Raw genomic sequence first — 23,548 nt, 5'->3', positions numbered from 1 at the left:
GAACTAGAGGAATATTCAGAGCTCATGGCTATGCTGTGCTAATATAAAATAACAGTAGTACTAAAGTTAATTTATAGTTCTGATGCTTTAATCATCAGACTATTAATGAGATAATTTATTAATCTTAATAAAATTAATTTTGAGTAAAAAATGCTCTAGATTATTGAGGGAAATATGACTGGTAGGAAGAAGATGGCAAAGGTAGGAATGAAGAGAGAATGGCATTTCTAAAGTAGCAGTCATCAAAGCCATTTGGTATTGGTTAAAAAATAGAGAAGTAGGTTAATGGAACAGAATCAGACAAGGAGAATCAGAAATACTAGAACATAATAACCCAGTGTTTGATAAACCCCAAAACAAAAATGAAAGAACATAATAAGTTCCTAATGTATTGATTAATGTAATGATTGATTTTTAAATTATGCCTTTGCTTAAAAAAACACACACACACAAACCCAACTCCCTTAAATGGACACTCTGGTTCTTCTATCCTACTTATATTTTTTTTTCCTTTTTTTTTTGAAGGGAGGAAGGCAGGGCAATTGGTGTTAAGTGACTTGCCCAAGGTCACACAGCTAGTAAGTGTGTCAAGTGTCTGAAGCTAGATTTGAACTCAAGTCCTCCTGACTCCAGGGCGAGTGCTCTCCTCACTGTGCCACCTAGCTGCCCTATCCTACTTATTTTTATGGTCAATCTGAGGGGTTTCTATTTGTCTTAAAATATTTTGTAATATACCTGTATAGGTAATATCCTCTCATGAAGTTTCTGTGTATATATGTGCTTAAGCCAACAACCGTGGGTGAATTTCTGAGTGTAGTTTCATCAGGCTGAAAACAGAGTGTATTCTTAAGAAATTGAAATATGGCAAATACGGTAAAAACCTGTGGGCATAGCCTTGAACTTTAGGAAGAGAAAAATTGACCCCCATTAAGAAGTAGTAGGTAGTTAACAGGTATTGTGGCACTGCCTTGTTAAAAAAACAAAACAAAACACAGTTCTTTTAATTTTGTATGTAAAACCAATTTTTTCTTTTAAAGAGTGATATATTTACTTTTTCAGTGTGAAAATACAAAAGTGTATAATGAATATTTGATTTGACCTGTATCCTAAAATATGGATTATGCAAATCAGTTTTAAAAATTTTTTTTGAGATATCTCTTCCTTATAGCCACTTAAGCAACAAAGAATGAAGAGTAGTAGAGTATAGGAGTCTGAATTATGCTTTTTTTTTTTTTTGGAGCAAGACTGTATTTTCAGTTATTTTTTGTAACTTTTTAGTTTATGTGGTATTTAGTCTACACCATAAGCTCTTGGTGAATTTTGCCACAAGGTGGCAACCTGTCATTCTGAAGCATGAAGAAGTTGTTCAAGTAAATAGGACTGGAAAAAATAAGAATGTAGTCAGTGGTTCACAAGTGGGTAATTGTTGAAAACACGAATTACTGGTTAAGGGTTAGTTTCTTTTCACTTGTGCAGTGTTAATTGTTTGCCATGTCCTCCAGCATCGAAGCATTTGTTTTCCTGTCTTTTCTGTTTTTATAACTGTAATAATTGTATTGCTTATCATTGGTTGTATGTGTGACTCATTGCTGATAATTGTGGTAACAGGTAAGAAGAAAATACGATGGGACGCTGTTAGGAGATGCTTCACTCAGTCCTGTCCCATCCTAAGGATCCCTAAAAGGTTTTTGAGAGGTGGGTGATAATTAGCAAGAGATCTGTACTTCATGTGGGTTCAAGGGAATCTTTCTTGAATTTTGTAAACCCAAACTGATTGCTGCTTCTTGCTGGTATATTAAGAACCAAAATAGGTATGTGTGTGGGGTGGAGTCTAGAATTTGACTTGATTTTTCAGTTTACAAAACAGCATTTCATATTTTCTCATTTTCAGAAAGTAATAATTAAAATATATTTTGGGTAGGGGGGGTTAGAATGATTTCATATGTTTTAGAATATAAGAGAAACTTATATTCACTTAGCAGCTTTTTTACTTTTTTGAACTGATTAAAAATGCATTTGAAAGAAGATAAATAATGGTCACAGGAAAGCAGATGGAATAGGTTTTTTGTGTATTGTTTCTCCTCCCTTCCTTCTTTCCTTCCTTCCTCTCTTCCTTTTCAGAAGAGGAGCAAGTGTAAATGGACATGCAGTTGGCACTAGTGTGGTAGGTTTTTTTTTTCTCCATTGAATCATATTAGAAATCTCAGAAGAGCTAAATTTTTTCCCCTGAACCTAAAAAAAGATTTTATGAAATTGATTGTCATACAAGTTTCTTTTTGTAATAATAGTAAGTGCATTTTAAATATATTCTCTCATTTTATCCTCACAGTAACCCTGGAAGGTTGGCCATATTTTTATAAATAAGGAAAATGAGGCAGATAGATGCTTAAGTGATTTGCCCTGGGACACATAGCTCGTAAGCAGTGTCTAAGGCAAGATTTAAATTCAGGTCCAGTGCTCTGTATTCACTGTACCTCCTAGCTTCTCTGTTTTGATATATAAGTAATTGTCACTTATTTTTTTACTTGGCTAATTTTACTATAAGGAAATAAAAACTGTAGCTCATATAAAAACAACTGTCACTCATATAAAAAATACCTTTGCATCATAAGGCTAACCTAATTTACTAAAATAGTTGTTATAGAGTTTTTTATTTTGACTTTTAAACATCAAGACTCCTGTGACCCTTAAACAGAATCTCTATTCTTTTATGCAAGGTTCTAACTAGCTTGGTTATAACATTCCTCAGCTTCCAATAGATTTGAAATTCTAAGGTACGAGGAATTGGGTAATACATTGAATAGTAGAAAGAGCTTTGAATTTTAAGTCAGAAGAGCTGGGTTTAAATTCCAGTTCTGCTGCTGACTGGAAGACTGATCAAAGGATGGCATTGCTTCAGGCATCTATTTCCTCTTCCATAAAATGGTGAAGTTGGAGTAGGTGATCTGTGTATCAAGTAAAGTCTCTTTGAACTTTGATTCTATGTGTCTGGAGGTAAGCACACTTGGCATAGTACTTGATGGCCTGAGAGTGAGTGGAGGAGACCAGAAAGACTTTAAAAAACAGGCCCAAGAACTTAAAAAAAGAAACCCTAGACAGTAGTGTGGGACCACAGCTCTGAATATTTTAGTAGTCAGTAATGGAACATGGTACAGCATTTTGACTGATGTTTATTATGATAATCATGGGTCATTAAGAAGAATACTAGATTCTTTTGAAAGAACCTGAACGTAATTCCAAGTAGTCGTGAATATGAAACAGTACCATCTGCAAAATCGAACAGCAAATGACCCAAGGATGGTGGTATAAAGAAACTGCAGCATATTGTGCAGGAAGTGGTATAAAAGATATCATCTAGGATGTGATGTGCTGAAGCAGAAAGTAGACCAGAAAAAGTACCCTTCTGTGCATATAGTCCAGCATGAGAGGAGACTTTTATCACTCAACCCTGTTAACTGCCATTAACCTCTGTAGAAATTTTCCTTTTTCTCTACCTGCCTTTCTTATAAGAGAATGTAGTATTGTATGTGATTTGAGTTCAGTCCCTTTGCTGACAGACACCTGGTCCAAACTCACCACTACTCCAGGTTCCTTGTGTTCAGAGTTAGAAAATGCCTTAGATATACATGGCTACTCTCCTTTCCTTCTACTCAAACAACATGGCCTCACAGTTCATGTTATTGTTGTTCAGTAGTTTTTCAGTCGTGTCCAACTCTTCATGCATCCTTTGGGGTTTTCTTGACAAAGATACTGGAGTGGTTTGCTTTTTCCTTCTCTAGTTCATTTTACAGACGAGGAAACAGGCAAACAGTTAAATAACTTACCCAGGGTCACACTGCTAGTAAGTGTTTGAGGCTGGATTTGAACTCAGGAAGAAGATTCTTCCCTAACTCCAGGCCTTCAGTCTATCCACTGCCCCATTTAGCTGCCCAGTTTATAAACCTTTTCAACTCATTTGTTCTGCAACTTTACCTTATCTACCTATAGGGGGCGGTCATATATTAAATCTCATCATTACCCCAAACTTTATTACCTCCATGACTTTTCTTAACATCCTGTTGTTGCATCATTACCTTTGCCTCGTTCCTCACCCTTTGTCCTCACTAGGACTGCCAGTCTCTCTCCTTTCCCGTTCTCTTCTTTGTCTATCAGCTTTTCTCTGGCTACTTTTTTCCCTTCACAGATTTAACTTAAAATTTAGTGAGCATTTATTAAGCATCTACTAATGCCAGGGGCTGCGGATAAAAAGCCAGAAGAGAAACAATGAGATATCTTATTCACAAGTGAGTAAATATAGGATAGACAAATAAAATGCACAGTGATTGAAGGGTAGTAACTGAGGGAATTAGGGGGATGTCTATTAAAAGAAGTTACATATGAATGGAGTCTTGGGGGGAGTTAGGGCTTCCAAGAGCTGGGGATGGAAGAGAGCATTCCAGGGATGAGGGATAATCTGTGTAAAGGCACAGTGGCAAGGGATGGAATGTCATGTACTCTGTGAAAGCTGGTGATTTTCTCTGGAGTGAGTTGGTGAAGTTAGACAGGGAGTAGTGTATAATCAGCCTGGAGAAATAAATTAGAACTGGAATGTGAATGGCATTAAAAATAGAAAATCCTCTTCCATTTAAGCTTAAAGGCAGCATAGTCTCACTGGATTTTTTTTTTTTTTTGAGCAAGAGAGTGACATGATCGCATCTGTGTTTTAGGAAAATCAATTTGCCAGCTATGTGGAGGATGAGTTGGAGAAGAGAGAAACTTTGTTGAGTGACATATGAATGAAGGAAAAGGCATTTATTAGGAGGCTATAGGTGAGATGATGAAGATCTGGATTAGGGTGTTTGTGGTGTGAGTAGAAGGAAGAAGATGCATGTGAAAGATGTTTATAGACAACAAACAAGACTGAATGTGGGGGAGTGAAGAGTGAGAAATCCAGGGTAATTCCTAAGGATGGAACCCAGGTGACTGGAAGAGTGGTGGTGCCCTTGACACAAACCAACTCAGTTCTGCACTGTCTTCCTCCCTTGGTTCTTTTGCCCTCTTGTTCCAATCCTTCAGACTTCCTTTTCCTCACCATGCCCCTCACATGCTTCTATTTCCTCTTTCATGCAATCGAGCTTTCTACATCTACTATATTTTAATATTATTTAGCATCAGCTAGACCCTCTACCAAAAGGCAATCATCTTATTCTTTCCTTATTGACTCTTACCATGCCTCTCTCAGCAGCTATCCCAAATTTCTTCCCTCCTTAAGCTCCCAACAGCAACATCAACCCCCCTATCTCAGCAGGTAGACCCTGCCCCCTATTTTATTGAGAATATCATCCATTCATTGTGAGTGTCATCATCTCCTCTATATACCTCAAAACCTTTCTATATCTTCACTTCTCTCTTCCTTTGTTCCAGTCACTGAGGGAAGAGGGTGCCCCTTTTTCTTTCAAGGCTAAACCCTTTCTGTTTGTACCCTTGATCATGTTCACTTCTATCCTTTAGGAGCTTTTCTCATGTTACTTTCTTTAAAAAAATTAATTTTAAGTGACAGTTTTTGTTTTCTTATCATTGAAATTTCTTGCAGTATTCCTCCCTGCCCAGAGCCATCCCATATAACAAAAAGCTATTTTTTAAAGAAAGAAGAAAAATAGGAAGAGAAAAAACCAACAAAACCTTGCTCAGTGTATTAAAATCTGAAAATATATGATATTTTCCACCTGTGGACTTCCTTTGTCTTCTTACCTTCTTTGGAGCTTTACTTGTTATATGTAATTTTGTAACATAAACTCTTTACTCTGCATCAGTTTGCTTAAATTTATACTATTATATTTCATGTGCCACAATTTGTATAGCCATTCCTCAACAAGTGGGAACTGCCTAACTTTATTTCCAGTTCTTTTCTATGACAAAAAAACCCCTGCTGCTATATGTATTTTGGTGTATTTGTCTTTATCCTTTTCATTCTTTTCTTGTTGGTTCTTTCCCTATTGACTCTAAATACACCCAGGTCTCCCTCATTCTTAAAAACTCTCATCTGACCCTGCCTACTCTGAAAGCTGTTCCACTGTATCTTTTTTCCCTTTCACTGCCAGACTGCTCTGAAAAGCTATGCTTTTGCCTTTTATTTTCTTATTCTACTTTTATTATTCAACCCCTTTCAGTCTGGTTCCCAGATCCATACCTCTATTGGAAACTGCCCTCTTAGAACTAACTGGTGATCCCTTAACTGCCAAATCTTATGGCCTTTCTTTGGTTTTCATCTTTCTTGACCCTTTTATAACTTTTGATACTGTAGATCAGGGCTGTCCAACTTTAGGTTTTTATTGAAACAATAGACAATGTATTTTGATTTGCCATTTTAGGGAGAACTCTGCGGTAGCTCGACTTAATTTACTGAAGCATTTATGTAAATTTCCATGCTTGTAGGCGAGCTGCATAAAACACGGCCACTTTGGACAGCCCTGCTGTAGATCACTCATTTCTCCAAGATACTTTCTGTTTCTTTTGGTGACTTCATTTTGGTGACTCTACTTTTTTGCTGGTTCCCCTATCTCTGAATTCCTCTTAGGTCTGTTTTGCTGAGTCATCCCTCTCCTACACTCTAAGTATGGGTAGGTGTCTCCCAGAACTTTGACTTGGGCCTGTTTCTCTTTTCCCTCTATTATTCTCTTCCATATTGATCTCATCACCTCTCATGGGGTTCAGTTATGTTTATGTAGATCACTTCCATATCTCTACATTTAGGCCAAATCTGTCTCCTCCACTCATCCAGTTTCTTGCTCAATACCTTTAAGCTAGCTGTCTTGCTAGTAATTCAGACTCATCATGTCTGAAACAGACATGAACAAGTGCAGCAGGGCAAGAAGAAATCTCCGATTTGGTATAGAGGGACATGACCTTTGTCAAAGAGCAGGAACAGGTGCTAAATAGAAGTTCTGTAGCTCACTACCCACTGCTGGGTCACAGATCTAATGTGGGTTGAGGAGGAGACCTGTGCCTAGCTGTGGGCCCCTTCAGGGCAAGGAACATTTCATTTGTAAGCCCTAGATTATGTACTGAGTGAGGAGCAAATACAGCAGGCTCTGACTGGGAGCAGATTAGAGTCTTGGATCTATCTTATACCCCAGTTTGTAGCCTGTTAGCAGGGTAGGAAACCTAAACCCAAGGTGAGCCTGCAGTTCTCTCACTCTGAACCTTCAGAGCTTTCCAGCTGGATAATAGTGGCTTAGTTTAGTATCCTAGAGTTTAACAAGAGGCAAGCCTACTATCGTGTTGTTTAGACTGAAACCTGGTCAGGAACTTGCAGAGCTTAGAGCAGGAGGGCAGCCGTCAGACTTACCCTAGATCACACTACTGTGAGTATATTGAAAGCTTGTTTCTGAAATCCTGGAAGAACACAATACTCAGTACCCTGAAAAAGTAGTAGCAGGATCCAAGAAGATAGAAAACATATCTAAGCTTGGTTGAGACATTCCATCTGGAAGCCTGGAAGGCCTGATCTTAACACAAAATCCCAATTTGGGAAATAAGGCTAGAAGAAACCTGAGGGGAAAATTTGGAACTGTGGAAGAAAGAATTAGGAAGAGAATTAACAGCTTAGCACAAGAAGTATGAAACCTTATTCAAGTAATAAACTTCTGTATAGTTAGAATGGACCAAGTAGAAGTTATAACTCCACAGGACAACAAAAAAAAAATGTTAAAACAAAGTGAGAAGACTGAACAAAAAAAGAAAATGTAAGGCATCTCATGTCAAAAACAGCTGATCTCGAAAATGGATCAGAGAGGGAGAATTTAAGAATCATTGACTACCTGAAAGCTATGACCAAAAAGAAGAGCCTAGGCATCATATTTCTTTTTTTAATTTAATATTTTATTTTTTCCCAATTACATCTAAAAACCATTTTAGCATTTTTTTTTCAGATTTCGAATTCCAAATTCTTTACTCTCTCATTGAGAAGGCAGGCAACTTGACACATAGATTATATAGATGTTGTCATGCAAAACTCATTTTCATATAAGTCATGCTGTGAAAGAAAACACTGACAAACCCAAGAAAAATAAAGTAAAGAAAAAAAGTATCTTTGATCTGCATTCAGGCCGCACCAGTTCTTTCTCTGGAGATGGACAGCACCTTTCATCATAAATCCTTCAGAATTTAGACATCATATTTCAAGAAATCTTAAAAGAAACTTACTCAGATCTTTTAGAACCAGAGGAGAGAATAAAAATAGAAAGAATCCATTCCTCAACTCTTGGAAGAAACCTTGAAATTAAAACTCCTGGGAACTTTATGTGGCCCAAAACTAGAGCTTTCAGTTCGAAGAAAAAATACTGCAATCAGGTAAAGAGAAAGAGTTGAAGTACTAAAGAGTCACAGTCAAGATCATAGTACCTAAATTACCTAAATTAATTTACTTATTTAGGGCCATACTAATCAGACTACCAAAAATTTATTTTATAGAGCTAGAAAAAATAATAACAAAATTTGGAACGACAAAAGGTCAAGAATATCAAGAGAATGAAAAAAAAAAAGCAAAGGAAGATGAACTAGCCTTACCAGATCTCAAACTATATTATAAAATGTAATCATCAAGACTACCTGGTACTGGCCTAGAAATAGAGTGGTGGGTCAGTGTAATAGGTTAGGTACACAAGACACAGTAGTGAATGATCATAATGATCTAGTGTTGGATAAACTCACTATTTGACATAAACTGCTGGGAAAACTGGAAAACAGGATGGCAGAAACTATGTATAGATCAGCGTCTAATAGATGATATTATAGAGAATGTACACTGTATCTGTAGCAGAAACTAGGTGTAGACCAACATCTTACACTGTACATCAAGATATCAAAATGGGTACATGATTTAGACATAAAGAGTAATATCATAAGCATATTAGGGGAGCATGGAATATTTTACCTGTGAGATCTGTGGATAAGGAAAGAATCTATGATAAGGCATTATGGGATGTAAAATGGATAATTTTCATTACATTAAATTAAAAAGTTTTTGCACAAATAAAACCAATGCAGCCAAGATTAGAAAGAAAGCAGGAAACTGGGGAAAATCTTTTTTACAAGTTTCTCTGATAAAGACCTCATTTCCCAAATATATAGAGAACTGAATCACATTTATAAGAATATGAATCATTCTCCAGTTGATAAATGATTAAAGGATATGAACAATCAGTTTTCAGATGAAGAAATCAAAACTATCTCTACTCATATGAAAAAATGCTCTAAATCACTATTAATTAGAGAAATGCTCATTAAAACAACTCTGAGGTACCATTCCATACCTATCAGATTGGCTGATATGACAGAAAAGGAATTGATAAATGTTTGAGGGGATGTGGGAAAATTGGGACAGCAATGGAGTTCTTGGAGTTGTAAACTGATCTGTCCATTTTGGAGAGCAGTTTGGAACTCTACCTAAAGGGCAATCAAACTGTACATACCCTTTGATATAGCAATACCACCACTAGGTCTGTATCCCAAAGAGATTAAAGGGAAAAAAAGGAAAAGGACTATATAAAAATATTTATAGCACCTCTTTTTGTGGTGGCAAAGAATTGGAAATTGAGGGAAAGCCCATCAACTGGGGAATGGCTGAACAAGGTGTAATACTTGAATGTAATTGTGCTGTTGATGATCAGGATGCTCTCAGAAAAAACCTGGAAAGACTTAATATGAACTGACGCAAAGTGAAATGAGCAGAACCAGGAGAACATTGTACATAGTAACAGCAATATTGTAATGCGATCGACTATGAATGACTTTGCTATTCTCAGGATTACAGTAATCCAAGACTCCAAAGGTCTCATGATAAAAATGCTGTCCATATCCAGAGAAAGAATTGATGGAGTCTGAATGCAGATCAAAGCATACTACTTTTCACTTTATTTTTTTTCGTGTTTTTTTTTTCCTTTTGGTCTGTTTCTTCTTTCACAACATAACTAATACAGAAATACATTTTACAGGTTTGCACATATATAACCTGTATCAAATTGCTTACCATCTTAAGGTGGGGAGAGGTGAGTGGGGGAGAGAGAGATAATTTAGAATATTAAAAATTGTTTTTACATGTAATTTGGAAAAAATAAAGTACTCCATTTTTAAAAAGATCATAGCAGGTTTCCATTAAGGAGTGGAGAGATTGAAATATAATATTCCAGAAAACAAGGATGTAGGCATACAACCAAGAATAACTTACCCAGCAAAACTGAGTATAATTCTACAGGGGAAAAATGGACCTTTAATGAAACAGAAGACTTTCAAGCATTCCTGATGAAAAGACCAGAGCTATGTAGAAACTTTGAAATGCAAATGCAGAAGTTAAGAGAAACATTAAAAGGTAGATATGAGTGAGCAGTTGTAAGGGACTAGACCAGGGTGAACTGTTTACAATCAGATATGAGGAGAAGAACTTTATCAGGTATCACAGAAAAATAATCTTTTAAGATAGATGGGCTAGAGGTGGTTTGTTTTATGTTTAGATGATCTTAAACAGGAGAGGGAAAAGAATACACTAGGAGGGAAAGGGAGAGAGGAATGGGGGAGGAAATTAATCTTACATAATTTAGTTGTGCAAATAGAAGACTATACAAATGAGCAAGGGGGTGGAGGAAGCAGATAACCCTTGAATCTTACTTTCATTGAACTGGTTAAAAAAGGGAAGAATATTCACATACAGGGTTATATGTGAAAATATACTCAGCAGGGAAAAAGGGAAAAGGGAGAAAGAAAAGGAAGAAACAAGAGGGAAGGTAGATTAAGGGAGGGATTGTTGTTTGTGTTTTGTTTTTGAAGAGGACCAGTGACATCATGGGGTGATGTCTTGACTTGGCCATGAATTGGATTTAAGCAAGATGGAGTTGTGTAAAACATCAACCTCACTCTTTCTTCCATAGTCATTGAAGTCCAGTGGCAAGACAAAAGTCAGGACGATTGGTGATGGCCTGGGATGCAGTGGACGGTCTTGGCGTGTTTGATGTCTGACTAAGCTGCAGTCTGTTCCACAGTGCCTCCTTCAGCCACTTTCATGACCTTTGGAACAAATTTTTCTCATCTACCCATTCTGGTCAGGGAGGTCTTTATGTGCTTAGGGTAGATAGCCCTTTACCTCACCAATGGGTTTGAGGCTTGTCAGTTACCCTCAGTCTGGTTTAGCCCATCTGCCACAGGCAGTTTTACCAGGGTGTGGCCACTGTTTATGCTGCAGCTTCTTGGAGCCACAGGTGAGAGCAATCCTAAGTAAAACAGACTCTGGGGAGAGTTGATCATGAAGAAGGATTTAAAAGGAAAAAAAAAAGATAAGAGCCTATGATTGGGCTCTGGGCAAAGGAAAAGAAAGTGGGGCAGGAGAACAGAAGAAGATTGCATTAAACCTGGAGTCCTCGTGCTTAGGACACTTTGCTCTTTCCACTCTCTAGGAAACTAATCAACACAATGATCAGCAATGATTCTAGAGGACTCATGATAAAATATGCTATCCACTTCTGACAGAGATAGTCATGGTGCAGATTCAGACGTTGGTTTTTTGTTTTGTTATTGGATATAGCCAGTACAGGAATTTGTTTTCCTTGACTATGTATGTTGATTGCTAGGGTTTTTTTTTTTTTTGTAAGGGGGATTTGGGATGTAGAGAAGGGAAGTTTTTGCTAATTAAGAAAATAATTTTAAGTTAAAAATAGAGGTTGAATGCAGAGAAGTTTAGAAGAGAAACCATTAGTTGATAGAAAAATTTTTGCTACAAGTTTCTCTGATAAAAGTCTCATTTCTAAGATCTGAGGAACTGATTGAAATGTATAAGAACATGAGCCAGTGCCCAAGTGATAAATTGCCAAAGGAGATGAACAATTTTCAAAGGAATAAATGCAAGCTGTTAGTAACCATATGAAAAAATGCTTCAAGTCACTAAAATAATCAGAGAAATACAAATTAAAGCAACTTCGTTGTTCTCCCTCATACCAATAAAGATGACTGTGTATGAGGTGGCATGGATTTGTTTTGATACAAGCGTAAACACTCATACTGTGCTTGCTCTATGCTGACACATCATTATATAACCATAGATAATGTAAACTTGTGAGCTTATTGTTGGCATAATGCCTTCTTTGTGTGCTTCCCTATATATCAGGTGAGCACTGGTCAGTGAATGCGGATGCCACAGAAGGCGAATTTTCCTATACTAAAGGTGGATGGATGCCCTCCCCTCCATCTCGCCGGCCGCCTCGAGAATCGAGAATAAAGTTTGGATGCTATAGGAATGGATGCCCTCACCCCGCCATCTTGGCCAGCCACCACTGAGAATGAAGTGATAAAGGTGGATGCTTTTCCTACATGTCTTGATCTCTGCCGCCGAGAATAAAGTAATATTAACCCCTTATAATGTCTCCACTATCTCTTGCGGTCTGCCCAGATCCAGTGAATCTGCAGGGAGCTGAGCTTCATTAAAATGACAGAAAAGGAAAATAATGAATGTTTGAAGAGCTTTGGGAAAACAGACCCACTAGTTTGAGCTACTGGCTTAGCTGAGAATTGGCTTGACCATTCTGGAAAGTATACTCCAAAACTTCAGCAAACTACAAACCAGGAATACTACTATTAGGCTTACCAAAGAGGAAAGGGACGTGTCTGAATAAAAAATATTTAAAGCTTCTTTTTTATAGTGGCAGAGAATGAGAAACTACCGATTTGTCCATCTGTTGGGGAATGATTGAAGAAATTATATTGTATGAATATGATGGAACATTTCAAGTGAAGGAAAGGATGGTTTCAGAGAAACCTGGGAAGATTTGAATGAACTAATTCAGAGTAAAGCAAGTGGAACCAGGAAGACAATGAATACAGTAGCAACAACATTGCAAAGACAAACAACTTTGAAAGACTTAAGAACTTTGATCAATGCAGTGATCAGCTATGGTTCCTGAAGAATGCCACCCACTTTTTGAGAAAAGATGTGATAGACTCAGTATGCAAAACGAGACACATTTTTGGACAAGATTAATATGGGAATTTGCTTTTGCCCGACTATGCGTATTTCTTTTGGGGGGGAGAGGTGTAATCGTTCTCTTAATGTCAGCATTTTAACAAAAGGATGGTCATTTGGCCGTCTCTCTTAGACCAAAGACCTGCATATTTTTTATAAGGATTTTGTTACTTTTCCTTTTGTCTTCAATGGGGTAGGGGAGGTGAGAGTAAGAGAAAAGAAATACCTGTTAACTGAAAGAAATTAAAATAAAAAATTAAACCAAGGTGTTTATATTTTATCCTAGAGGCAATAGGAAGCCATTGGAAATGGTTGAATAGCAAAGTCACAAAGTAGTCATATCTTTAAGAAAGATTACATTGACAACGATGTGTAGGATGGTCTGGAATGGATAGCACTTGAGTCATTGAGAACAGTTAGGAGGCTTTTGAAATATCTAGATGAGAAATGATGAGGACCTTTGTGAGTGAATTGAAGAGGCCTGATGTGAGATGTTTTCAAGGCAGAAAAGGCAAGATTTGCCAGCTGATTAGGCTGGGGGGTAAGAGAGTAAGGATTTGAGAATGATTCTAATAAGAGCCTGAGAGACTGGAAGAATGGTGTTATCTTAGAAATAGGGAAGCTTGGAAGAATGGGGTTGGGTTTAGGGAGAAAGACAATAAATTTGCTTTTAGACATTTGACTTTAATAATAATAATTTGACTTTGAATAATCCAATTTGAAATGTCCAACAGGCAATTAATTGATGGCTGAAGCTCAGGGGAGAAACTGGTAACTAAATCTTGCATAAAACCTATAGCATTTAACAAAGTAGAACCAAACACATTAACAAGCAAAAAAAAAAGGCATTTACTGTCTTTCCCTTTCCAAGTCTATTGGAAATTGTTACTTTGGCTTTTTCTTTTCTTTTTTTTCTTAGGAGAATGGTAGTTAGTAAGAATACTATTATGGTTCTGTTGGCATCACTTTGCCTCATTCCGTATAGGTCCTTCCATATATCTCTGTGTGCTTCCTATTTATCATTCTTTGGGACACCTTAATGTTATATTGCATTTATATATCACTACATGAACATACAGTTTTTTAGTCATTCTTCAGTTGCTAGATTGTTCATACTGCTACTGCGGATAGAACATCTATAAATACCCATAATGTAGTTGCTTTCCTTTAGTGACATTTTTAGGATAAAGTGGAATGGAATTGTTAGGTCAAAAGATACAATCACATTGGTCATGTTTTTTGTATTTGCATATTGCTTTCTAAAATGTCTGTACACTTTATTCTTCTCCTTCCTGTTTTTACCTCATCTGTTTCCTTTGCTGGATCTTCATTTAGGTCATACCTGATAACTTTGGGGTCTCCCTGAGGTTCTGTCCTGGGCCCTTTTTTCTTCTCCCTGTATCCTGTTTCACTTAGTGATCATATCAGCTCCCCATGGTTTCAGTTATCATCTGTGCAGATGACTCAGATTTACTTGTCCAGACTTAACCTTCCGACCTTTGGTCTCACATCTTTAGCTATCAGATATTTTGAGCTGAATGTCTGTGTAAGACATCTTAAACGCAACATGTGTATTAACTGAACTCATGGTCTTTTCCCCAAACCCTCTTCTCTTCTTATTTTTCCTGTTATTGTGGAGGGTACTAGTGTCCTCCCATTCTCCAAAATTTGAAACTTAGGTGTCATCCTTGACTTCACAATTTTTAACCCCCCACCCCCATATCCAGTTTGTTGCCAAGGCCTGTCAGTTTCACCTTGGTAACATTTCTTGTATATACCCTTTTTCTCCTTTGACACTGCTACCACCCTGGTGTAGACGCTCATCAGCTCACCACTTCACACCTGGACTACTACCATAGTCTGCTAATTGGTCTCCTTATCTCAAGTCTCTTTATACCTATCTATCCTCCAGTCAGCTGTCCAATTGATCTTAAAGCATCTTTTTCTGACCGTATCATCTAACTTATTCAGTAAACTCCAGTGACTCCCCATCACCTTTAGGATAAAATATAAAATTCTGTATTTGGCATTTAAAGCCTTTCATAACCTGGCCTCTTCCTACCTTTCCATCACTCATACATCTTACTCCCCTCCAGGTTTTCTGGGATCCTGTGATACTGTCCTCCTTGCTGTTCCTTGACGCTCTGTCTTCTGAGTGAGCATTTTCACTGGCTGTTCCCCTTACCTAGGATACTTTCCCTCTTCACTTTTCTGACTTCCTTTAAGTCCTTCCTTTAGATTGTGAGCTCCTTGAGGGTAGGGACTGTCTTTTGCCTCTTTTTATGTCCCCAGATCTTAACACAGTGCTTGGCACATAGTAGGTGCTTAATAAATGTTTATTGATTAATTGAAGTCTCAAATCAAGCCCTGCCTTCTGCAAGAAGCCTTTCTTTTTCCTCTTATCTTAGTGCCTTCTCTCTGAGACTACATCTAATTTATCCTGTATTTCTCTTGTTTGTACATAGTTGTTTTCATTTTTTGTCCATTGGTATACCGAGTTCCTTGAGATTAGGGACTGGTTTTGGGTTTGTTTGTTTTTTTTTTTTTTTAACTTTTCTTTGTATTTCTATTGCTTAGCACAGTGTTCGGCACAGAATAGGCAATTGATAAATGCTAGTTAACTGACTGACTCACTGTACTTGGTAATAGTCTCACCAAGAGATATCTTAGTGCTGTTTTTCTGCTGCCTTACCTGATCTTTGCTATTTTTCTCTCCTTACCATTTTAATACCTGCTAGGTAGTATCTCAAGGCTGTTTCAATTTATATCTTTTTTTTTTTTAACACTAGAGTACCTGAGCATCATTTTTTAATGTGATTGTTAACACCTTTTAAAGGAAGAAATACATTATATTCTATTCCTCTAGTGGGGAAGCATATTAATTAGGTATAAGTTCCTTGCAGATTCTTGATTCTATGGATTAGGTGTTTCCTGTAAATAGCATCTCAGTGGATTCTGTTTTTAAATCCATTTTATGAATTTTTCTGTTGGAGAATTATGTCCATTTGCATTAGCATCATAATGTTTAGGTTCCCCCCCCAGTAGTTGTATTGAAAAACAATATTATTTTTAAATGATTATTTTTGTCATTAAGCTAAAATTAACAAAAATTACCTGAAATCAATTTTCTTTTAAATAATTGTATTAGCTTCTTTAACTTGAACTTCCTCTAACAGTAGCTTTTTTCTTTTTCCTTGAAAATATCTTTTTTGAAATAATTAGTAATTTGGCCAGTACCATAACTCTAAGGGTTCTTATATTGTGTTAACAGTTGGTTTATCTTGATTGGAGAAGTGTGAATTGTTTGACATACTTAGCATTTTCATTTTTGAATCTTCAGTGTTGAAATGTAGCTCACATCCTAAGGTCCTTAGATTACATACTAAGACAAAGGCCAACGCCTCTACATGTGGCTTTGATCCTGTCTTCTCCTTAGTTTCCATCCCTGCCCCCCTCTCCTGCCTTTGTCTTCTCTATCTACTGGTTCCTTCTGTACTGCCTTGAAAAATGTCCAAGTGTCCTCTGTCGTTAAAAAAAGAGTCTTCACTAAGCTCTGCTCTGCTCTTACAGATCTCCCTTTCTTAATCAAACTCTCAGGAACAGCTGTTTATGCCTGTTTATAACCCCTTCCTCTTCTGTCACCCTTTGTAATCTGGCTTCTAACCTTATCACTTGACCAAGATAGATTGCCAAATTAGATTTTCCTTTTTACAGCCTTCATCTTTCTGGATCTATCTGCTGCCTTTGACAGTATTGACCACCTTTCCTGAATATGCTGTCCTGGTTCTTTTCCTTCCGGTCCTCTCCTTCTAAGTATCCATATCATGCCTCTAAATGTGGGTGTTCCTGAAGACTGTATGTTAGGCCCCATAGTCTTCTCTATGATTTCATCATCTTTATGTAAATAACTCCCACATAAATTAATTTTTTAAAAAAGCATTTATTAAGGCCTTATTTATATGCCAGGCACTGTGCATTCAAATTAAATACCAACATGCAAGACAGTCCCTACCCTCAGGGAGCGTGCAGGGAAATCTATATATCTAATCCCAGTTTCTCCTTTGAGCCTCAATCCCATATCACCAGTTGCCTGTTGGATATTTTAAACTGGAGGTCTCAGAGATTTCTCAAACTCAGCATGTCCAAACAGCACTCATTACATTTTTCCAAAACCCATCCCTCCTCCAAACTTACTTATTTCTATTAAATGTTCCACCATTCTTTCAGTCTCCCAGGTTCATAACAGTTATGTGACTAATACTTGGGTAGCTCCCAGTATCTTCCTGTTGTCCCTAAGAAGTCTCATACAGCCTGGTCCCAGCCTATCTTTCTAGCCTAGCATTTTATGATCCCTCCTGCACTCTGTAATCCATCCAGCAAAACTGGCTTCACTATTTCTCTCACATGACACTCCGTTTCCTGGCTTTCCATGTACAGGCTATCTCATGCCTGGAGTGTTCTTCCTCACCTTTGCCTCTTTGAATGTCTCTTCCTTTAAGACTTCACACAGGCACTACCTTCTGCATGAAACCCTTCATGAGCCCTTAAACTGCTAGTGCCCTTCCTCTCAAATTCACTTGTTCTTAACTATGTATCCATTCTTATTTATTCTCTTTGTAGTAGGGTGTATATACTCATATATGTACTTGTTGTCTTCCCCTTCAGAATATAATCTTGTAAGTAGGGATTTCATCATTAGCTGTTCTTGCATCCTCAATCCATAGCATAATGCCTAGACAGAACATAGTAGTAGTCATTCAGCAAATGCTTGTGAATGATTGGGTATGAGACCCTTTTGATCTTTCTGCTTGATTCTGTGTATTTTGGAATGTTTCATGGAGGTTCTTTTATTTCTTTTATACTTCTGTCACTACTTACCAACTTCCTCCCTACCATTCTAAAGCTAATGTTTGTTTTTCCTTTCAGTCTGCTTCTTTTAAACTTATCTCTTATTGATTACATTTTAATGGAGTTACAGTCTGTCAAAGTAGTATTTACAATTTCTTTTTTTTTCTCTTTATCCATTCTTTATGGCTTAGAATATGACCACATTTTTATTGATACCTTTATTTTCATATCACCTACATTTGCCAATTCATCCCACTCTCTTTCCCTAATGGGAATGTTTTACTTACATTTGAATAAAAAGTAAATTCTCTCTGGGTATGCCTGAAATCTGTACTACCTGGGAGGCTGAGGCAGGTGGATCTCTTGACCTGGGGACTTCTGAGCTGCAGTCAGCTAAAGCCAATCAGGTATCCATGCCAAGTGTGGCAATAACATGATGTTGATGGTGGGTTGCCTGTCTGAAAACAGATTAGGTTAAAGCTGCATAATTATCAGTGGTGGGATCAGGCTAGTGAGTGACTACTGTACTTCTAACTTGAGTGAGACATGGAGACTTAATTAAAAAAAAACTTTAGTAAACCGATTTAGTTTTCTCCTCATATCTTTCAGAGGATTCCCTTGCTTGAAGGATTCTGTTTATTACTAACTTTTTTCCTTATTTGTTTGCATGAATTTTTTTTTGCAGAATATTTCATATTTTGAAAGAATACTGAAATTTCTCACTATTAATATTTTTCTTGGCTAATCGTTTGCTCTTTGTTAAATTTTTCCTTTAATAATTTAGTTGCTGTGCTTTTAGTTTTAGCTGTCAGTGATTCCTTTATTCTTATAGTTTCCATGCTTTTTTTCTCACAGTGTTTTCTAACCTGATTACATTGTACCTTGCAAATTGGCAAAAATAACAAAAAATGGAAACAGGCAATGTTGAAGGATTATAGAAAGATAAATGCAACAGTACACTGTTGGTGGAGCTGGGAAATGGTACAATCATTTTGGAAAGCAATTTGAAATCATGCAGATAAAGTGACTAAAATGTCCAAACCCTTTGAACCAGAGACTCCATTATTGGACATATACTTAGAGGAAGCCATTGATAAAAACAAAGTCTCCATATACTCCAAAACAGTGTTCTGTAGCAATATTCTTTGTGATAGCTAATTGGAAACAAAGTAGATGCTTGTCAATTGAGGAATGTATAAGCAAATTGTGTTGCGTGAATGTGATGGAATATTATTGTGCTATAAGAAATGATACATGTGATGAATACAGAAAAGCATGGAAAGATCTATATGAACTGATGCAGAGTGAAATAAGCAAAGCCAAGAAAATGATACACACAGTAACTGTAACAATGTAAGTGGAAAGAACGACACCTCCCTCCCCCAAATAAAAACTAATTTTAACAAAATTATAAAGATCAACAAGAATTTTCAGTGAAGAGCTATGAGAAGATGTCCCCAACTCACCCTTTTGTGGAGGTAAGAGGTCCACAGGTATTAAAATTTTTGGATTTTTTCAATGTATGGGTCAGCTGTGCTGACTTTTATTCCCCCCGTCTCCAAACATGGTATTTGTCAGTGGGAAGACTCTCAGGAAGGGAAGGAGAGGTGGAGGAGGAGGACACATTGCATACTATGGTAATGTAAGAAGCAGAAAATATCATTAAAAACTTATTTCAAAACAAAACATAATTCCAGCTCCTGATTTTTGGAGAGTAGCCAGTACAGACTACTCACTTCTTGCCTCTAACCATTTTAAACTTGATTGACTTTCTTAGGTATATTTCTCGTGGGCATTATGTTATCTTGTGTTTATTCTAAAAAATCCATTTTAAAAAAGTTTAACTGTGCCTTTTGTTTTTATATCTATTTCCCCTGACCCAGTTAGACCTTTCTTTTAATGTTGAAAAAAATAGTTAAGCACACCCAGCTAACTGTAGAATGACTATCTAACAGCATATGCAACATTTTATATTCTTTTCTCTGTTGAGAGAAATGTATTTCATCATTTGTCCTTGTGGGCCAAGATTGGGTCATTACAGTTAATCAGATTGGCCACTTTTCAGTGTTGTTTGCATTACTTTTTTTCACTGTGTATATTGTTCTCCTAGTTCCGCTTACTCTTTCAGTTTATACAGGTTTTCCAGTGCTTCTCTGAATTCATCATGTTTGTCATTTGCATGGGCAATAATATTCTATTACATTAATATATCACAATTTGTTCAAAGTGAGCACACATTTATTTTGTTTCCACTTTGGCTGCCACAAAAAGTGCTGCTATGAATATTTTGGTATATGTGAGGCCTTTCTGTCTTTGACCTCCTTGGGGGGGCATTTTGTAATTGTTATAATTTCTAGTTAAAACAGTCTTAAATTTGGGTTATGGAAATAGAGATTCTTAGAACTGAAGCTATTATTTATTTGGTGAATGTAAGAACTGATATCTGTTAAGTGCCACAATTTTGGGACTGGTGGTTGAATATTAATTTTTATCATAGCATTACTAAAACAAGAAAAATAATTATGGTTTATAAACTATGGTTTTACAAAAGCATAGATTATATATTCTCTTTAGTGTATCTAGCATGTGCCTATTTATATATACATGTCTTATACATTTGTGATTATGTGTGTATGCTTCTAATATCCACATTTTAATTGTAGTACTTTTTTTTTTCTAAAGAAAATTTGCCTTGTGACCTTTCAGTATAATTATTAAATTTCCCCTTCTGTAGATTCCAAATTGTGGGTTCATCAGAAATAGTTTTTTGAGAGATTTCATAATCCAAGTTTTTGAGATTTCTGACAAAATCTTTATGTCTTGTTAAAAAGTTGTGAGAGTTATGCATGTGTAATGGAAATGCTGAATCCTTAGATCCAAGCATTTATAGAAAATTAGTGGTTTATGTGAACTTCCCAGCAAGTGGGAAGTTGTCCATATTGTAAATCTTCCCTGGTTCTTTTTCAAAGCCAAGATGAGAAAGCTGGTCTTGATTTCTTTACAGCATTAATTTTATATCGGTGGGCCAGCAGATTGCAATGTCTTCTACTCTCCTAGGTCACAGAGCTCCACCGGCACGAAGTGGACATCGATGTGTGGCAGATAATACCAATCTGTATGTATTTGGAGGCTATAACCCGGATTACGATGAGTCAGGAGGGCCAGACAATGAAGATTATCCTCTCTTCAGGGAGCTTTGGAGGTACCACTTTGCTACAGGAGTATGGCATCAAATGGGCACAGAGGGTTACATGCCCAGAGAGCTGGCATCTATGTCACGTGAGTTTAAGAGTTCAGTGGTAGTTTTCCATTCCTGAATTTCTGACTATGTAGAGTTGTCTGAGAGAGCAGACTAACTAATATCAGATAGTCTGTGTATTTATGTCAATGTTAATGAATTTATTTAGAATATTAGGATAGGGACCTGTGATTTCATTGATGCCAGAAACTTCTTGGGTAAAGGGATTCCCTCTACAAATACAGGTCAGCACCTCTTCTGCAACTCATATCGTTATAGAGTTGCCTAAAAAACTAGGAGGTTAAAGTGACTTGTCCCAATCACTGCCAGTATGTGTTGAAAGTGAGATTTGAGCCCAGATCTTCCTGGCTTCAAGGCCTGCGCTTGATCCATTACATAACACATCAGTTATGGCAGGATTAAAAAGAAGGAATCAGTGACAACTTAAACTTAGTGCTTCATGGTTACAAAGATAGAATGATCTCATGTGATCCTCATGGAACTCTGTGAGTCAGATAGTACATTTTATAAATGAGAAGATAGGCTTATAACCAAGGTTTGTACAGCTGTTAGGTGCCAGAGTCAGATTTTCTGACTCCAAAGCCTCTGCTTCTTTCTACTATATCAGTCTAAATCCCTAAATGGCCAGTTAATAGGTTGAACATTCAAGAGCATTTGTTGTTTATCCATTAAAATAAAAGGATAGATGATACTGAATCATGAGGGAGAAGATAAACTGAAGGAGGAATGATTAGTCAAAGTTATTATTATTTTGGCACATTGAGTGACCCAGGCCACCATCTTCCTACAGAGGAGGATGAAGCAGTAGCTAAAATTTTAAATGCAAAAGATCATTATGAGGAGCCAGAAAAACATGTTGATCCTTTTTCCTATAAAGTGCTTATGGGCTTTATCGTGTCTTTGCCCAGAGGTAGGTAAAAGCTCCACTGTTTTCTGCCCTGGAAGCTATTTACATTTTTTAAAATTACAGTCATTATACTAAAGTACAGTATTGTTGTTCACTTGTATTACCATCAAAAATTATTCTGGATTTCTGTCATATGTTCACTCTAGCTTTCATGTTATATGGGCTTAGTTAAGGCAATGGAGCAAATCTTTGTGCCATATAGCTACTGATTTGAACTACTTTGTGAGATTATTAAAGCATAGACTTTTAAAAAATCTTTTAAGTAATTTTGTGCATGCATGTACATATACTACACAGAACATGAACAGAATTTTGTTTTTGTCCCTTTCTAGTTGTGTTGCATGGAAACAACCTGTTGGTGTTTGGAGGGACTGGCATTCCCTTTGGTGAGAGTAATGGCAATGACGTCCATGTCTGCAATGTGAAATACAAACGGTGGGCCTTGCTCAGCTGTAGAGGGAAGAAACCCAATAGGATTTATGGGCAGGTACTAATTTATGTTTGTTAATTAGTTCACATTTTTGTGGCTGTGAGTATGGTATTGAACAAATATTCTATCACTAAAATTAGGTTAATGGATGGCTAATGGAAAATTAATTCAGAATGTCAGGTATTTCATTTCTTTATTTCTCATGGAAAAAAACAAACTTAAACCCAGTCATATTTTCTCTACTTCTATTCCCCCATCCGCTTTTCTTTTCTCTTTGGTTCTTAATTAAATAAAGGATCACAGCCCAGTTCCGTGGAAGGAGTATTTAAATTTTTTTGGAAACTCTTCTGGTGGTTATATGTTTAGACTGAGCTATCCTTGATATACTGCTGTAGCCCTCTACTATCCTGGAAAAGGTGGAATTTAAAAAACAATTATTTTTAATTTATGAAATAAAACAAGCATTTCCATAACATAGTAGAATGAAAAAAGATGATTGCACATGAATCTGCAAATCTATTATGCCCAACTAGCTATTCCTGTTAAATATATAATACAGTCATCATGTAATTTTTTTTTCCTTTTTTGTCTCCCTCTCCCCTGCCCCAGAGATGATTACCATTAGACGCAAATATCTATATATGTAAAATCATTCTATACTTCTATTTATCAGTTCTTTCTCTGCATGCAGATAGAATCTTCCTTCATAGGTCCTTTGTAGTTAATTTGGGTATTTGTAATAGTCAAAATGACTTATTCGCTCACAGTTATTCTTAAAACAATATTACTGTTAGATACTGCATTTGAAGAAGTGGAACTTTCTGAGGTACCCCCAATGGGCACTGAACTACCAAGGAAAAAACGCTTTCAATGCTTGATATCGGGATGTTTTAACTTTGAAGAGCAGCAATTATACTCTTTAACATAAGCTTTTAGAGTGACTGATTCAAGTTTCAGCTCTTCAAACCCTTTAAGTGCCCCCATTCGGTGATAGAGGGCAGTCTAGCATAGCCTCTTCAAAGCCACAGTCCAAAGATTGCTTGAAAATAATGAGCTTGAAATAACCTAGCTATGATAGTAGATTTGAAGAGACTTCTACAGTGTGCTGAGTGACTCTTT

At 36.8% G+C, this 23,548-nt stretch overlaps 1 protein-coding gene across 3 annotated transcripts in view; it reads left to right on the top strand.

Moving 5' to 3' along the window:
- The window catches only part of KLHDC10 (kelch domain containing 10), a 53,580-nt gene that overhangs the window by 17,072 nt on the left and 12,960 nt on the right, over positions 1-23,548 (top strand). For 2 of the 3 annotated variants that reach the window (XM_036759371.1, XM_036759370.1), the window contains exons 2-3: positions 20,891-21,112; positions 22,332-22,486. In XM_036759371.1, coding sequence (XP_036615266.1) covers positions 20,891-21,112; positions 22,332-22,486 — 377 coding nt within the window. Of the gene's footprint in view, positions 1-1,608; positions 1,696-20,890; positions 21,113-22,331; positions 22,487-23,548 lie in introns of all 3 variants that reach the window. The other variant, XM_036759369.1, reaches the window with a different exon arrangement.

The sequence above is a fragment of the Trichosurus vulpecula genome, chromosome 5 (genome assembly GCF_011100635.1).
Source record: "Trichosurus vulpecula isolate mTriVul1 chromosome 5, mTriVul1.pri, whole genome shotgun sequence".
NCBI lineage: Eukaryota > Metazoa > Chordata > Mammalia > Diprotodontia > Phalangeridae > Trichosurus > Trichosurus vulpecula.
This window is presented reverse-complemented; position numbering and strand designations above follow the sequence as displayed.